The sequence below is a fragment of the Venturia canescens genome, chromosome 9 (assembly GCF_019457755.1).
Source record: "Venturia canescens isolate UGA chromosome 9, ASM1945775v1, whole genome shotgun sequence".
Taxonomy (NCBI): Eukaryota; Metazoa; Arthropoda; class Insecta; order Hymenoptera; family Ichneumonidae; genus Venturia; species Venturia canescens.
Window position 1 is genome coordinate 2714546 of NC_057429.1, and position 16113 is coordinate 2730658.

Genomic DNA, 16113 nt, shown 5'->3' on the forward strand with positions numbered 1-16113 from the left:
AACTTTCCAAGAAATCAGATCGATGATTCAACAACAAACTCAACTTCTAAACACGATGGTCAATCTCTTAAACACAATCTTGGCAAAAAACCCTGCTAAATGAATAAGTTCCTTAAAATTGTACTCTGGAACGCCAACGGACTGGTGCAAAGACGCCAGGAACTAGCTTATTTCTTACACTCAAACAAAATCGACATCATTCTAATCTCAGAAACCCACTTCACCAGTAAGAGCTACTTAAACATCCATGGCTACACGCTATATGATACGAAACACCCTGATGGCACTGCTCATGGTGGCACTGCAATCCTAATAAAAAACTCAATCAAACACCATGAAATTGAAAAATCTGAAAAAGAACACATACAAGCCACGAGCATAGTAGTAACCGACCTAAATAACAGACCAATCACCCTCACGGCCGTGTACTGCCCTCCAAGGCATGCAATCAAGGCAGAAACCTTCTCCGAATTCTTTAAAACACTCGGACCCTGTTTCGTAGCAGGTGGAGATTTTAACGCCAAGCATCAGTGGTGGGGCTCACGAATCAACACTCCCAGAGGCAAAGAATTACTAAAAGCCATGGAAAAAAACAGGTACAACAAACTATCCTCCCGCGAACCCACATACTGGCCGACTGACCCCAACAAAACCCCAGATCTCCTTGACTTCTTCGTGACAAAAGCAATAGCTGATAACTACACCCACACAGAGTCAATAGTCGATCTATCCTCCGATCACTCTCCAGTAATGCTAACTCTGAGCACGGGCCTAATGCACAAACAAACACAACCCTCTCTTCACAATAAAAAAACGGACTGGGACCTATTTCGAAAGAAAATAGACGAAAAAATAAACTTCAAATACCCGATGAAAAACGGAGTAGATATCGACGATGCCACGGAATATTTTACGCGATTAATCCAAGAAGCAGCCTGGACAACCACACCGACTTTGAAACCAAAAGAAAGCAGCACCACATACCCAACACTCATCAGGGATAAGATCACCGAAAAACGGAGGCTGAGAAGAAAATGGCAACTGAGTAGAAACCCGACAGACAAAACGATCTTAAACAGAACCACTCGAGAACTGAACAAACTAATCCAAGACTACAACAATGACACATTCCAAACTAAACTTCTGAACCTATCCAACACGAAAGATACAGACTACTCGTTATGGAAAATCACCAAAAACATCAAACGGCCACGACAACAAAACTCTCCAATTAAGAATGCCGACGGAAACTGGGCCAAAAGCGACGTCGAAAAAGCTGAAGTCTTCGCCAAACACCTTGCAGAAGTTTTTACTCCACTAGCCAGCCAAAACGGAGACAGCGACATTGAAATACACGAGTTCTTGGACTGTCCTCTACCATTATCATTTCCTATTAAATCGATCACCTACCAAGAAATCCTGCGAGTCATTTTCAAAGAAATAAGACCGAAAAAAGCACCTGGCTACGACCTGATTACGGGACAACTGCTGAAAGAACTACCGCGCAAAGGACACGTCTTTATCACCAGCCTGTTCAACGGAATCATTCGCACGGAACACATTCCGAGCCAATGGAAGTTCGCCCAAATTATCATGGTTCCGAAACCGGGTAAACCACCGACAGAAAGAACTTCGTACAGACCTATAAGCCTCCTGCCCATACTCTCCAAGATCTTTGAAAAATTACTCCTCACCAGAATTAATACAGAAGTAGAAATAAAAGAACTCATCCCTAACCACCAATTTGGGTTCCGAAACAACCACTCAACGGTTGAACAAATTAACAGAGTGTACACGACCATAACAAACACACTGGAGAAAAAGAAATACTGCTCAGCGGTATTTCTTGATATACAACAAGCGTTTGATAAAGTCTGGCACATTGGACTACTATACAAAATCAAACTCCACCTGCCTCAATTCTATCTGTTGATAAAGTCATACTTATCCAATAGAAACTTTCAAGTTCGGTATTCACAGGACTACTCAGAATTCTACGCTATCAAATCCGGCGTACCACAAGGCAGCGTACTTGGACCAGCATTGTATACGCTCTACACCGCCGACCTACCAATCGGTAGAAAGGCCACAGCAGCAACCTTCGCCGATGATACTGCCCTCATGTACACGCACGCGAACCCAACAACAGCGTCCAAGAGACTCCAACGTGGGGTAAAGAAAATACAAAAATGGATGGAAAAATGGAGGATGAAAGCGAGCGAGTCAAAATCTGTGCACATGACATTCACGCTAAAAAGAGGCGACTGCCCAAGCATCCAACTATACAACCAAACTCTTCCGACCGTAACTGACGTCAAATATCTCGGCATGTACCTCGACAGAAGACTCACCTGGGCAAAGCATATAAAAACCAAAAGGAAAGAGCTAGATCTGAGACTGAGAAAAATGTACTGGCTCATTGGACGCAACTCCAAACTAAACACCCGCAGCAAGCTCACCGTATACAAGGCCATACTAAAGCCAATCTGGACGTACGGTCTCCAACTCTGGGGAACAGCCTCTAACTCAAACCTGGAAATAATCCAGAGATTCCAGTCCAAAACACTGAGGATGATTGCAGATGTGCCATGGTATATAAAAAATAGCTGCCTCCACCAAGACCTCCAAATAAACACAATCCAACAGGAAATAAAAAAATATGGCAACAAATACCAAACGCGTCTGGAAAACCACCCAAATCAACTGGCGACCAATCTAGTCGGAAGCAACCTCCGAAGAAGAAGATTGAAACGGTTCAACCCAGGACATCTGGCCCAACGATTTAACTAGTCAAGGGGGGAGGGGGGGGGAGGGCAAAACAAACAAAACACTCGACAGCCTGAACCCCAAAAAAAAAAGAAAAAAAAAAAAAAATTCTCAAGACAAAACCAGTTGCCCGTCAATGGACGACCAACAGTGCCCCCAATAAAACACCGCAAAACTATTCATTGTTATTCGCAATAACAGATTATAGTTATAAATAAAGAGAGAAAAAAAAAAACCTGATATTTGTCATTGTTTTAATTTTCTAAACTTTCCCTGATTTCCCTAATTCTGTCTTCCCTTTCTTGCCATTCTTCTATTTGTTTGATCATTTGTTCCAATTCCTTTGACGGTTTGATTGCTAGCATCGTGCTAATCACGATTTCCTTCCCTTTTCGCCCCCCAGTATCTAGTGGATTGAATCTACTTAAAGCATCAGCTATAACGTTCCTTTCCCCTGGACAAAATTCAAATTCTACAGGGTGTCCCATTTTAATCTTACACCTGACTTTTCTCGGAAAATATTGCTCGGATCAAATATTGTGTGGAACAAAACTTTTAGGGGTTGAAGGAGGACGTTTGATAAAAATTGGTTTGTGGATCCGAAATTCAAAATGGCGGCGTTAGAATGGTCGACATGTTCTTTTCGAATGGAAACATAACTTTTTTTCATCACCAAAAAATTTTTCAGCGCAAAACCAACAACTTTTGTTGGAAAAATTTTTTGATTAAGTTAATATTTTTTAAGTGAGAACATTATTTTCAACTATTTTAGAGGTATCCAGGATGCACCGCGAAGAGATCTTTAACGTACCAAGTGCAAGTGCGTTTGCGTGTGCGTTTGCGTGTGCGTCTGCATATGCGTGCATACGTGGAGGTGCATGTGTGTGTGTTTTTTATTTTCATTTTATTTTTCAACTTTTTTTAAAAAGAGGGGCATGCAATGCCTTTATGCACATAGGTACGAGCTCACAAGGATTAGGTCTCTGCGGTTCGTCACTACCGCAGTATTTTCGGACTCCAAACCCTCCTTGTGAGTGTACTCTGATCCCTCCCTAGAGATGTTCAAAGATCCCTCCATTCATGTTTAAACATGGATGAACTCTTCTCTCAAAACCACCAACTGGGCGTAGGAGAACATCTCTCGGGATCGCACGGCAGGCAGCTCTTATCCGCTCCTTCATGTTCTCTCGTGATTCACGTCGATACAAATTTTCAGCTCGGAAGTAATTGCCTCGACACCTTCCTAAAATAAGGAGCATATCAACGATTTCGTTGGGACTGAAATCAGCCATTGTTGCTAATTTTCAGAATTTTCCTCTAATTTAAGAACTTTTAAAAATTTCGAGAATCAAGAATTTTTCTCTGATTTCAGAACCTTTACAAATTTTCGATTTCGTCTCTTGCTAATGGCTGCGGAGTCAGAAGATAAACGTTTCAATTAATTTTTCATCCATGGGCGATCACAATGACTTCTAAAATAAAAAATTCTTCTCTGATTTACAACTCAAAAGTAGGCGTAAGTCTCGCTTACGTGAACTTATCTTTAAGCGTAAGCCTCGCGTACGATTAAAGGTAAGTTCACTTTGTAAGAGATTAAAGAAAACATCATTGGTAGTACTGACGTAGTCTGACTTTGCGTAGTTCTCTTTAGAGTTTTAAATCAGAGAAGAATTTTTTATTTTAGAAGTCATTGTGATCGCCCACAGATGAAAAATTAATTGAAACGTTTATCTTCTGACTCCGCAGCCTTTAGCAAGAAATGAAATCGAAAATTTGTAAAGGTTCTGAAATCAGAGAAAAATTCTTGATTCTCGAAATTTTTAAAAGTTCTTAAATTAGAGGAAAATTCTGAAAATTAGCAACAATGGTTGATTTCAGTCCCAACGAAATCGTTGATATGCTCCTTACACGCAAACGCACTTGCACTTGGTACGTTAAAGATCTCTTCGCGGTACATCCTGGATACCTCTAAAATAGTTGAAAATGATGTTTTCACTTAAAAAATATTAACTTAATCAAAAAATTTTTCCAACAAAAGTTGTTGGTTTTGCGCTGAAAAATTTTTTGGTGATGAAAAAAAGTTATGTTTCCATTCGAAAAAAGCATGTCGGCCATTCTAACGCCGCCATTTTGAATTTTGGTTCCACAAACCAATTTTTATCAAACGTCCCCCTTCAACCCCTAAAAGTTTTGTTCCACACAATATTTGATCCGAGCAATATTTTCCGAGAAAAGTCAGGTGTAAGATTAAAATGGGACACCCTGTATATTGTAATCTTGAATTGCTAGAATCCATCTTGTTAGTCTTTCATTCAATAATTGGCAATTTTTCCAAAATGTGATGGCCCGATAATCAGTAATGACATCGATCTTGGCCCCAAGTAAATAAGTCCGAAATTTCTTGAATGACCAGACTATTGCTAATAATTGTATATGCTAGCTCTGCCTCTTTTAGAGTTCTACTGGCAAACATTATTACTCCTAAATCGCCATTTTGGTCTTTTTGAGCGAGGGTGCCCCCCAAAGCATAGCTACGCGCGTCAGTCTGCAAAATAAATCCCTTTTCTGGGTCAGGATGTTGGAGAAGACCGTCACTGACGAACAAATCTTTGATTCTTTGAAAAGCTATTTTTTCTTCCACTTCCCAGCGCCATTTTGTTTCCATCTTTAATAATTTAAAAAATGGGATTGTTTCCTCTGCGTGTTTCTTCGTGAATTTAGTGTAATAATTAATCAACCCCAGAAATCCTCTCAACTGTTTTAAATTTCTAGGCGCCGGAAAATCGTGAATCGCTTGGATCTTTTCTGGTTGAGATTTTATACCTTTAGTCGTCAAGATGTGACCCAAAAACTCTACTTCTTCCCGAAAGAATTTAGCCTTTTTTAATTTAATTGTCATTCCGTGTTATTGCAATCGTTCTAACAGTTCGTCTAGATGTCTCATATGCTCGTCAAAATTAGAGGAAATGCACAATAAATCATCTACAAAATTTATTACATGATCTCCCAAACCATGGAGAATGATGTCTAGCGCTCTTAATAATGCGGCAGTGCTTGTTTTAAGCCCGAATGGGGTTACTGTAAATTCATAGACTTTTCCTCTGTATCTAAATGCGGTATACTTCATTGAATTTGGATGAAGAGGGATCTACCAAAAACTGTTTGTTAAATCTAACGTTGTCATAACTTTCACCGAGTGACATTTCTGAAATATCTCCTCCATATTAGGCAAACAAAGTCTAACGGTTCCATCTTTTTTAATGACCGGGATAATTGGATTAATCCACGGACTGTTTGATCGCTGAATTATTCCAAAATCTAGTAACTTTTTTATTCCTTTATCTACTTTTTTCGATGCATTAGAGGAACCTCGTAAGCGTGTACAACGATCGGCTTGTCCGTCGTGATATCTAACTGATGCTCATAGACTGAATTTTACGAAAAACTTCTCGTCTATTCCAAATTACTTCTCTGTGGATTTTTTTCCTTTCTGAAGAAAGCTCAGTCTGTTCCACGATCCCGTTAATCTCTTCCAAAGTTATTTCTTCATTAGTTCTATTGTCAAAAATCAAATTTTGGATTGGCTGACAAGTTTTTTCAATATTTCCCTTTTTAAATTTCAAATTTTGCTCCGGCTCTCTTCTTCTTCTCGTACTTTCTTTTCTTCAGAAACAATTTCTCGCAAAAAAATTTCTTTTTCTGTAGTCCCAATCGTGGGCACTACATCAACAATCTCATTATATTTCACCTGGAGCTCCCAGGTCAATCAAACTTTTAAGCGGTTGCAAGGAATCTACTACAAGCAACACATCCCTAATCAAGTCGGGCACTATCAAAAATTTTATATAAGTTTTTATTTTTCCAATCTCGGTCATCGCCATAATTTGATTTTTCACTTTCGTTAATTTTTCTTTTATCGCTCCTTTCACCGTCACTCCCGTAACAGGCAAAAGTGGACATTCCTTCAAAATTTCTTTATTTTCCAAATAAAATTCTTCCCAGATCGTGGTGACTCTTGAACCTGAATCTACTAACGCTGTAACCTGTATACCCTCAATTTTAGCATATATTTCTGGACACTGTATTATTGGCAATTCTTTTTCATTTCTTCCCGCTTTCATTAAAAACTCCCTAGTATCTGTGAAAATCCTGTTTATTGCCACTTTTATTTCCTGAATTTCGTTTTTCGCTTTGTTTACACCGTTCATTTTATGGAGGTCCTCCGATAAACCATCCTGAGATTCTTTATTTTTCTTTTTATTCTTCTTCTTTTTCTCCATTGTACCTCGTTCGTTTTCCTTCTTTATTTTTCCTTGATCATTGTCTTTGAGTACGGGTACAACGTCTATTCGTTTCCCGCCCGAGAAGTTGATGGCTGAGGTTTTTGATGGACCTCTATCGCTTGAATCCCCGGCTGTTGTTGTTCGTTAATTTGACGATGATCGCTCGGATTGTTAGGCGGCCGGTATCCTCCATTATTTTGTTGCTGTCTAAGGTTTTGATTTTGGCGATTATATCCGTTCTGTTGATTGTAATTTCCATTGTTGCGATTTTGCTGAGGATATCCGTTGTTTGGGCGCTGGTTGTAATTTTGTTGATAATTACTGTTGTTGGGCCGATTATAATTCTGCTGGTAATTTCGATTCTGTTGGTTGTTCCAACCATTATTGTTGTATCTTCCATTTGGTCGGTTATTTTGGTTCCAATTCGGATTTCTTCGGTTGAAATTATTTTGGTAATCATTCTGGTTATTCCAATTATTGTTTTGCGGTATTCGAAACGGTTTTTGCTCGTTTTTATTTTGATTCTACTTCGTTGAGGACTGAGAAGCTTCTTTTTCTTTTTTCGAATTTATCGGTCCATGCCGATCGATCTTTCCCAGGAATTCGATTAATTGCTCGAGAGTTTTGAATCCTCGGCTGATTATTGTGGCCTGGATCTCATCAGTGCGAGAGAGATGCGATTATATCCTCGTCGCTTGGAGGAGAGATGACATCCTTCGCGGCTCCGAAAATGTTGATCGTATACTCCACTTTAGATATTTTGTTATCCTTGTCGGAGTAGTGTCCGAATTCAAGGTCCTTCCTCACTTTTCTCTGGACATTAGTGCTCCAGAAACGCTCCACGAATTTCTTCTCCACTTCTTCGAAATCTTCTACACGGTCCTCGATAAAAACCCACCACTCTTTTGCGGCTTTCTCTAGACACGGTCCCAACAAATATTTCATTTCGGTGATAGTGAGATTTGTTACCTCACAATACCGCCGAAATTCCTTTATGAATTTCATTGGTTTCTTTTTTCCGACCCATCGCGTATATGGGAGGCTTAATTTTAATTTTATTTGGATGCATGTCCATTGGCAACATCGTCCGAATCCTGTTTGTTTTCTCTTCATGCTCATATTTTTCTTCTTCGTTATCAGATTCGTCATCAGAAACCTCTTTAGTGGGCTGCGGGACGATCCGAGTGCTCTCTGTGTTTGGACTATGAATTTTGTCCTTGGATTCAAGCTGATCGACTCTTTTCTTAATTGCGCTTACATCGAGTCGTATTTGAGCCACACCAACCCCAATTACGGCACATTTTGACTCATTGTCCTCGACTATTCTTGTTAAACCTTTTACGTGACGTTTAATTGGGTCGTAAATTTTATGGACGTCACTAGCGATTGTAGCTTGCAGAGTCTTGAATTTTTCTGTAAATTCAGTCCTCAAATCGCTAGTGGCCTGATTATTTCGGGCAATCTCGTTGGCCATACCCTGGACCTGTGCCTTCATCTCTTTCATTGCCTCAATTAGGCTCATCAACAGTTCATGATTTAATTCCCCGAATTCAATTTTCCCTTTGTTCAATTTAGGGGTCCCAAATTCGTCTATTTTAATTTCTTCAACATGATCTCAATTATCATCATCGTTAAATTCCTCTTCTTGTAATCCGAAATTTACACGAGATTCGTTAAAAATGTTCCCCGCTCCTGGAGGAGGAACTGAGGTAGTTAAATCGACATTTTGTGCCGTTCGCTCATCGGAATTTTGGAACCCGGAATCTCTCGCTGTTTCGTTTCTATCGGTCTTCTCAGCCATTTTTTCGTAATTAATAATTTTCATTAAATTCGGAAAAAGCAAAATCTCACGCTCGTTTGCAATATCTGTCCCTGTTCGGGCGCCAGTTATAACGTAACGCTCTTGCCGACCTGACCTACCTTAATTTTAAAAGGAGATGGTATGAATGAGACGAGAGACGAGGGTTGTGTTTGACAAAATAACAAAATGAATTTATTAAACCAATTTTGACTGTTTTTTACAAAAATAAATCGCGTTTTTAATTTTGATTTTTATCTGTTCGCGTTGTTTGACCGAATCAGGCGAGAGAAGACTCGAAAGACCCGGAAAAACGGAGCGTTTTTCTGTATGAAATTCTTTTATTGAACTTCTAAATTTATTTTCGTTTTTATTTGTACAATAAATAACGCTTTATGATTTATCGTGCCTCTGCTTATTCTATTTTCCTTTCCGGCAGGTTTTGCATGAGATTTTTCAGAACAAAAATGAAATTAAATGATTGACAAACGATGTCCTGGATGCCTAACCACTTGAGCCTGAATTTTTGCGCTTCCTATTAATTTAAGAGTAATGTACCTTTTTCTTTTTACAATTTTTACGTTTTGACCGCTTTGATGCTATACAAACTCTAGTCTTACCGCATTCTCTTGAATTAATACTTTTATTCGCTTGATATTTGTTTTTATTTGTTATAACTCGGCTAGATGGTTTATTTTGACTATAGTGTCGTAGGATGACCCAAATGGACAACGGATTATTGCATTATTCAATTAATAATTAATTCCAAAGCTAATTAGTTCGTTCGACCCCACCAAATCGGATGAATTACAAAACAATCTTGAATTTAATAATAATAAATTATAAAATCATTTATTTACCGCTTCTATTCTCAATAAACTCAAAAATGATAGGTGGAAAGTTTGTGCTTGACCTTGGGCCTCAAACGTCGCCGAATGACGCCAATGTTCTAAAACACAAGACAGGTTAGGATGTGAACCCCAGACCACGGGCTCGATACCTCACCGAGTCTCGCCAATGTCCTGAGCATTCACGAGCTTATGTAATTTTCGCCCACGGACCACGGGATCGATACGTCGCCGAGTCTCACCAATGTCCCGTGCAACGAAAATTTGGAAATTATTAGGTTATTTGGAGTGGACCCTGGACTACGGGATCGATACGTCACCGAATCTCACTAATATCCCAGGCATCCAAAGGAAAAAATGGAAGAAAGGATTTTTAGGTTGTACTAGAATAGAGTGTATTTTTCTATTTGAGGTTAGGAGAGCTCTTCTAAGAGATCCGAGTTGGTTCTAGAGGTAGGGTGAACTGCCTGCCGAATGAGCCGTGAACCGACTCTTATACCCCATTCCCCACTCTAAAATCTCTCAAACGCCGAATTTCCCTGTTTCGGACGTGTTCTGCGCATTCTGTTGTAACGGGCTTCTCTATTGGCTCGCTGCTATAATTCGCGCCTTGTTATTGGCTGATCGCTATTTTGCCCGATGCGCCGAATTCCGCTTTTAATGATTTCCAGATCAGCGTGACTTTAAAATAATAAAATTTTAATGAAAATTGCCATTATTTAATTATTTGTATGACTTGGCCTCATTGTTTTATTTAAGATCGTTAAATTTAATTTTATTCGGAAAATCGGGAAAAGTCACGTTCGGGATCCTATAGACCATGAACGCTTACCCCCGCGCATGCGCCATAAACACGCATCTCGCTTTATTTGAAATTACACAATTTTTCTACAAGCTTTAACCTTTTCATTAATTTTCCTAGAGAGCGGCCATTTTTCCCGACATTTTGAGCCTAATTACGCTCATATTGATAAATAAAAAGTTTGAAAATAATTAGAATATGAAAAATATAATTTAGTTTGATTTCTCGTCAAGTGGCGCTGTTCAGAGCGTTGCCCGCCGGCTCGCCCGGGCCTTTGTGCCAATAAAAACCAATAAAAAAGCGAATAAAAGCATTAATTCAAGAGGCTGCGGTAAGACTAGAGTTTGTATAGCGTCAAAGCGATCAAAATCATAAGAATTGTAAAAACAAAAGCGTACAACACTCTTGAATTACCAAGGAACGTAAAAATTCAGGCTCAAGCGGTTAGGATTCTAGGACATCGGTTGTCAATCATTAATGTTGCGAATTTCATTTTTTGTCTGAAAAATCTCATGCAAAGCGGAAAGGAAAGGAAATAGAATAAGCAGGGGGCACGATAAATCATAAAGCGTTCTTTATTGTTCAAATAATAAATAAAACAAATTTGAAAATTCAGTCGAAATTTTCATACAGAAAAACGCTCCGTTTTTCCGAGTCTTTCGAGTCTTCTCTCGCCTGATTCGGTCAAACATCGCGGACATAAAAATTAAAATTGAAAGCGCGTATCATTTTTTGTAAAAGCACAAAAGTATTGTTTAATAAATTCATTTTTTTATCTTATCAACACAATCCTCGTCTCTCGTCTCATTCATACCATCTTCTTTTAAAATTAAGGTAGCTCGAACCGACGTGTGGCGGCATTTAGGCCGGGTCGGCAAGAGCGTTACGTTACAATATATAATTATAATATAAGTCATAATTATTTTAAGCAATTTGGTGGAAATTCCCATTTATATTTTTTAATAGAATTTAATTAGATATTCGATTTTGCGAAATCAGAAAATTCCCGCACATGCGCATGGTGAACGCTGATCTAACTGACCAATCGCGATTTTCACCGACAAATAAAGCATCGATTAACGAATTAGGTAATTATCCGGACGATTATATAGAGACGCTACAGCGTTTTGATCCAAGTATTAAGAAGAAAGATTTCGTTAGCAGAGCGAGTCAAGATGGGCCGTGTATCTTTAGTCGAAACTGATCGATTTTCCCTTACTTGTGAAGTTGAAGTGGTCGCCCAATGTAAAGAATTTTTGTATGAAAAAAATGAACAAAAAATTGAAAATTTGATTATTGTGCTTCTTATGATAACAATTTTTTTATTATGATCTTCGTAAGGGATGAAAATGTAGTTGTAAAAATTAGGGGGTCCGATTTTGGGATCGAAATTTTTCTTTAACAATGTACTGTAATGAGACGTTACACGGCCATTATTCCCATAGAGCGTCACGCCCCCTCCTACATCATCACGTAGGGTGGAGCGTCAAGTTAAAGGGGCAATCAACTCTAACTGGAATGAAAATGCTATAATTCATTTACTCCACATAATTAGGTCTAGAAATGCTCAAATCAGGAATAATGATAATTGAAATTGCAAACTGCAATGACACTTCTCAGTGGATTATATCGCACAATCTGAAGAAGAAAGTCGAGTAACGAAAACCAACGGAGAGCAGGTGAAAGATTGAAAATGACTGTCATGAAACTTCTGACTCCATGAGTTACTCCGTAAGAATGGTTTTTGAAAAATCCAGTATCGAATATATATAAGTTGGGTGGGGCACGCTTCGGCAAATTTTTCCTACGTTCAACATTGGGTTTTTTAATCTCTAAATGGACTTGACTGAATATATTTAGTTATTACCTGTCTTCACCACGTAGCTCCAAGATGCGTAGTAATTTTCTAAAATATGCTGACATTGTAAAATCATCTTCAGCCAAATAACTAATTTCTTCGCACTGAAACAAAAAAAATCACATTTTATTTATGCTCAAAAAGTATGACCGGGTGACTGAATGTGCATCATGTATAAATTAGGGTGGTCCTTATTCCAGGTTGGAATTCTTGCATTCCCTCTCACTTCAACTCTAAAAACGGACAAGTGGAGAAACGAATGGTAACGGACAAATGGAAAAATGAATCGCAACGGACTAGTGGCAAAACAAATCGCAATAAAATTTTAAATTGAAGTTTTAGAGACAGCTTCTGGAAATCTGTAAACCTGCCCCTAAAACATTTTGATGGAACCATTTTTTATTAAAACATATCAAGAGACTCGGTAGAATCTCGGGACAAGTACATTGACAGCCCTGTCGTCTGCTGGCCTGAGGCTCTCGCCGAGACTATCTTTTCTCTGAATAAAACGATTCGCGATGGTGGGGGTAAAATTGGCATGTGATTTTCTTTAATTGCCAAGCTCATGAGTTATGTACGGCTTTGAAAATTTAACTTTTAGCTAATTAAGAAGTTCTTTGTCGAATGAGCCCAAAATCAGCATGATCGGTGTCGTAATTTCTGAGAAAAAACTTTGCAAGGGCTTAAGATTATGCAAAAGTTACTAACACATTCATGATTTGACGTATCTGTATACGCGTATTCTGACCGCTACAAACATAGGCTCCTTGGCCCCCATGATCACCAATCCCCGATGAGAGAATTTTTGTTGCAACCAATGAGCAATGAAAAAATTTCTGAACCAATTACATTAAAGCTACAAATATATATATATTAGGGTGGCCCTTAATATGGGTGAAAAAAAAAATTGATCGCGCCGCCCCCCAAAACGGTTCCAAATGATAAAAAAAAAATCTACGCAAAGCCGTAGCTATGTCCGGTAAGAGGAAGACGTGCCTGTAAGCATGAACTTGGATTTAAATATCAATTTTTCTGCATGATTTAGTAATTTTTAAAAATGTCGTATTTCAGTGAAAAATGGTCGTATAGAGGTCTAAAAAAATGCATTTTGAAGCTTCAGGTTTCTATTTTCAAGATCTTATGACGAAAAAAATGCAGAGCTACATGTTGTGCGCAATTTTGAGAAAAAGTGCGAGAAAAAAACAGCAAATTTTTATGCTTTTTTATCAATCCCACAAGCGTAGATTTATTTTTTTCAACTAAGCCATGGTATGGACCGGATAGCTGGTTTATTAGGCTTCAATTTGCTTTTTTTAAAGCTTGAGTAGGACCATTTTTTGCTGAGATGTTGAACTTTGAATGAAAAACTCTTTTGTCTTTGATCGACGATATCTCAGCAACCAATGGTCGCACAGGAAATTCAAGGGCAGTTCTGAAAATTGGAATAATGTCCTACAAGGTTCCATTGCAATCTTGAAGATCCATTTTTTATTCCATCCTTGTCGTGAATTTAAAAAAATAGGAAAAAAAAGGTAATTTATGGTTTTTCAGAAGCTCTCAATGTTGGAAGCCTTAAGAAAAACAATCAATTTTCATCAAAAACTTTCGGAATTTTTTTTTTGTATATTTCAACCTTATTTATGGGAAAAATGTAGAAAAAACTTGGAAATTTTTCATTTTTCATTTTTGTCATGATCATGACTCGTTTAACGTAAAAAACTTGACCCTTAAATTTGATTAATGTTTAATCGGTTGCCACGAAGAAACAATTGGTTAGATCGAAATGTAACTTCGGCAGGGTTTTGGGGGGTATATTCAGCTGTAAATGACATACTCAACATTAGTCATTTCATGATTATTTGAAATTTGGCTATTGACTTTCTAAAAAACCATAAAATACATTTTTTCCTATTTTTTTAAATTCACGACAAGGATGAAAGGAAAATTTCACCTCCAAGATCGCAACGGAATCTTGCAGGACATTTATTTCAGAACTGCCCTTGAATTTCCTGTGCGACCATTGGTTGCTGAGATATCGTCGATCAAAGACAAAAGAGTTCTTCTTAATTCAAAGTTCAACATCTCAGCAAAAAATGGTCCTACCGAAGTTTTTAAAAAAGCAAATTGAAGCTTAATAAACTATCTATCCGGTCCATACCATGGCTTAGTTGAAAAAAATAAATCTACGCTTGTAGGATTGATAAAAAAGCATAAAAATTTGCTGTTTTTTTCTCGCACTTTTTCTCAAAATTGCGCACAACATGTTGTTCTGCATTTTTTTCGTCATAAGATCTTGAAAATAGAAACCTGAAGCTTCAAAATGCATTTTTTTAGACCTCTATACGACCATTTTTCACTGAAATACAACATTTTTAAAAATTACTAAATCATGCAGAAAAATTGATATTTAAATCCAAGTTCATGCTTACAGGCACGTCTTCCTCTTACCGGACGTAGCTACGGCTTTGCGTAGATTTTTTTTTATCATTTGGAACCGTTTTGGGGGGCGGCGCGATCAATTTTTTTTTTCACCCATATTAAGGGCCACCCTAATATATATATATATATATATATGTATAGCCTTTATTTTTCCCTTTCGGGTTACAGCTCGACTTCCTTAACATTCCATTTTTACATTACATTCTACATTTCTTTTACATACTTTGCACTTTTTATATTTCCTTATTCTGTCCACCTTCTTCTCCTTAGCCTATTTACATTCTCGACTTGACCTACACACCTCACCCATCCTATTCCAGTTCTAGAGAGAGAGAGAGCATTCGCACCCACACACATTCCTCCCTCCTCTTACATCTTTGCACTCCTTGCCCGACCTCTGTTTCCGCTGCACCTTTTTACTCCCTCTCTTCTACCCTCTCCACTCCTCCCCTTGACCCTCCCCTCCCAACACCTCTTCCCTCATACTTTGCCAACCCTTTTCCGCCCCCCATCCCGTACATTCGTCCATCCCGTGCTCCCATGTCTCCCTGCTACTCTTGCACACCCTACACTCCCTCCCTTCCCTCTGCTCCCAGTACCTCCCCCTCTCATCTCGTCCCCCAGCCTGAACCTGGCTACCCTCCCCCACCTCTCCTCCTTCCATCCCTTTTTTAAGTACCCCGGGATCCCTTTCTACTTTACAAATTTATAATCCCTGTTACTCCTTGACTTAATTATCCTCTCCCGGCTCTTCGCCTCCTGCCTTACTCTCTCCGTCCTCACTATATCCTCCCCCGTCATACCCCCACTCTACCATCTCCTCTCCACCTCCTCCAAATCCCATCCCATCCTTAAGTAAAACTCCTTCCTTTCACTCTCCCATCCTCCTGCTTCCCGCCTTCTTCCTGCCCTCCTTTTCATCTCATCCCTACATCTTCTCCCCAACTCTCCCCCCTTCCCCGTCTCCAATCTCCTCTCGTATCTCCATGCTCTCATCCCCGCTCGCACCTCCAGTTTATCCCTTTGCAATTCCTCCCTCACCATATAACCCGCCACCCCTCTCGACACCCCCAGCACCCATCTGAAATACCTTTCCTGCAGCCTCTCTACTATCTCCCTGCCCTTCCGCCCCCAAATCTCCACTCTATAACACACCATTGGCCACACCAACTTATCGAAAAGCCACACTCTCCTTCCCCAATCGTTACCAAACCTATTTTTCCCTATCCCCCATACCTTCCCCATTATCTTCGCCGCCTTCATAACCCTCTCCTCCACCTGCTCCTCCTGACTTCCATTCGCTCTCACCACATAACCCA

General features: G+C 39.1%; 1 protein-coding gene across 2 annotated transcripts in view; it reads right to left on the bottom strand.

Annotated features, from left to right (window-relative positions):
• The window catches only part of LOC122416455 (RUN domain-containing protein 1), a 580344-nt gene that overhangs the window by 101419 nt on the left and 462812 nt on the right, over positions 1 to 16113 (bottom strand). For both annotated transcript variants that reach the window (XM_043429436.1, XM_043429435.1), the window contains one exon: positions 12365 to 12459. In XM_043429436.1, coding sequence (XP_043285371.1) covers positions 12365 to 12459 — 95 coding nt within the window. The remainder of the gene's footprint in view (positions 1 to 12364; positions 12460 to 16113) is intronic.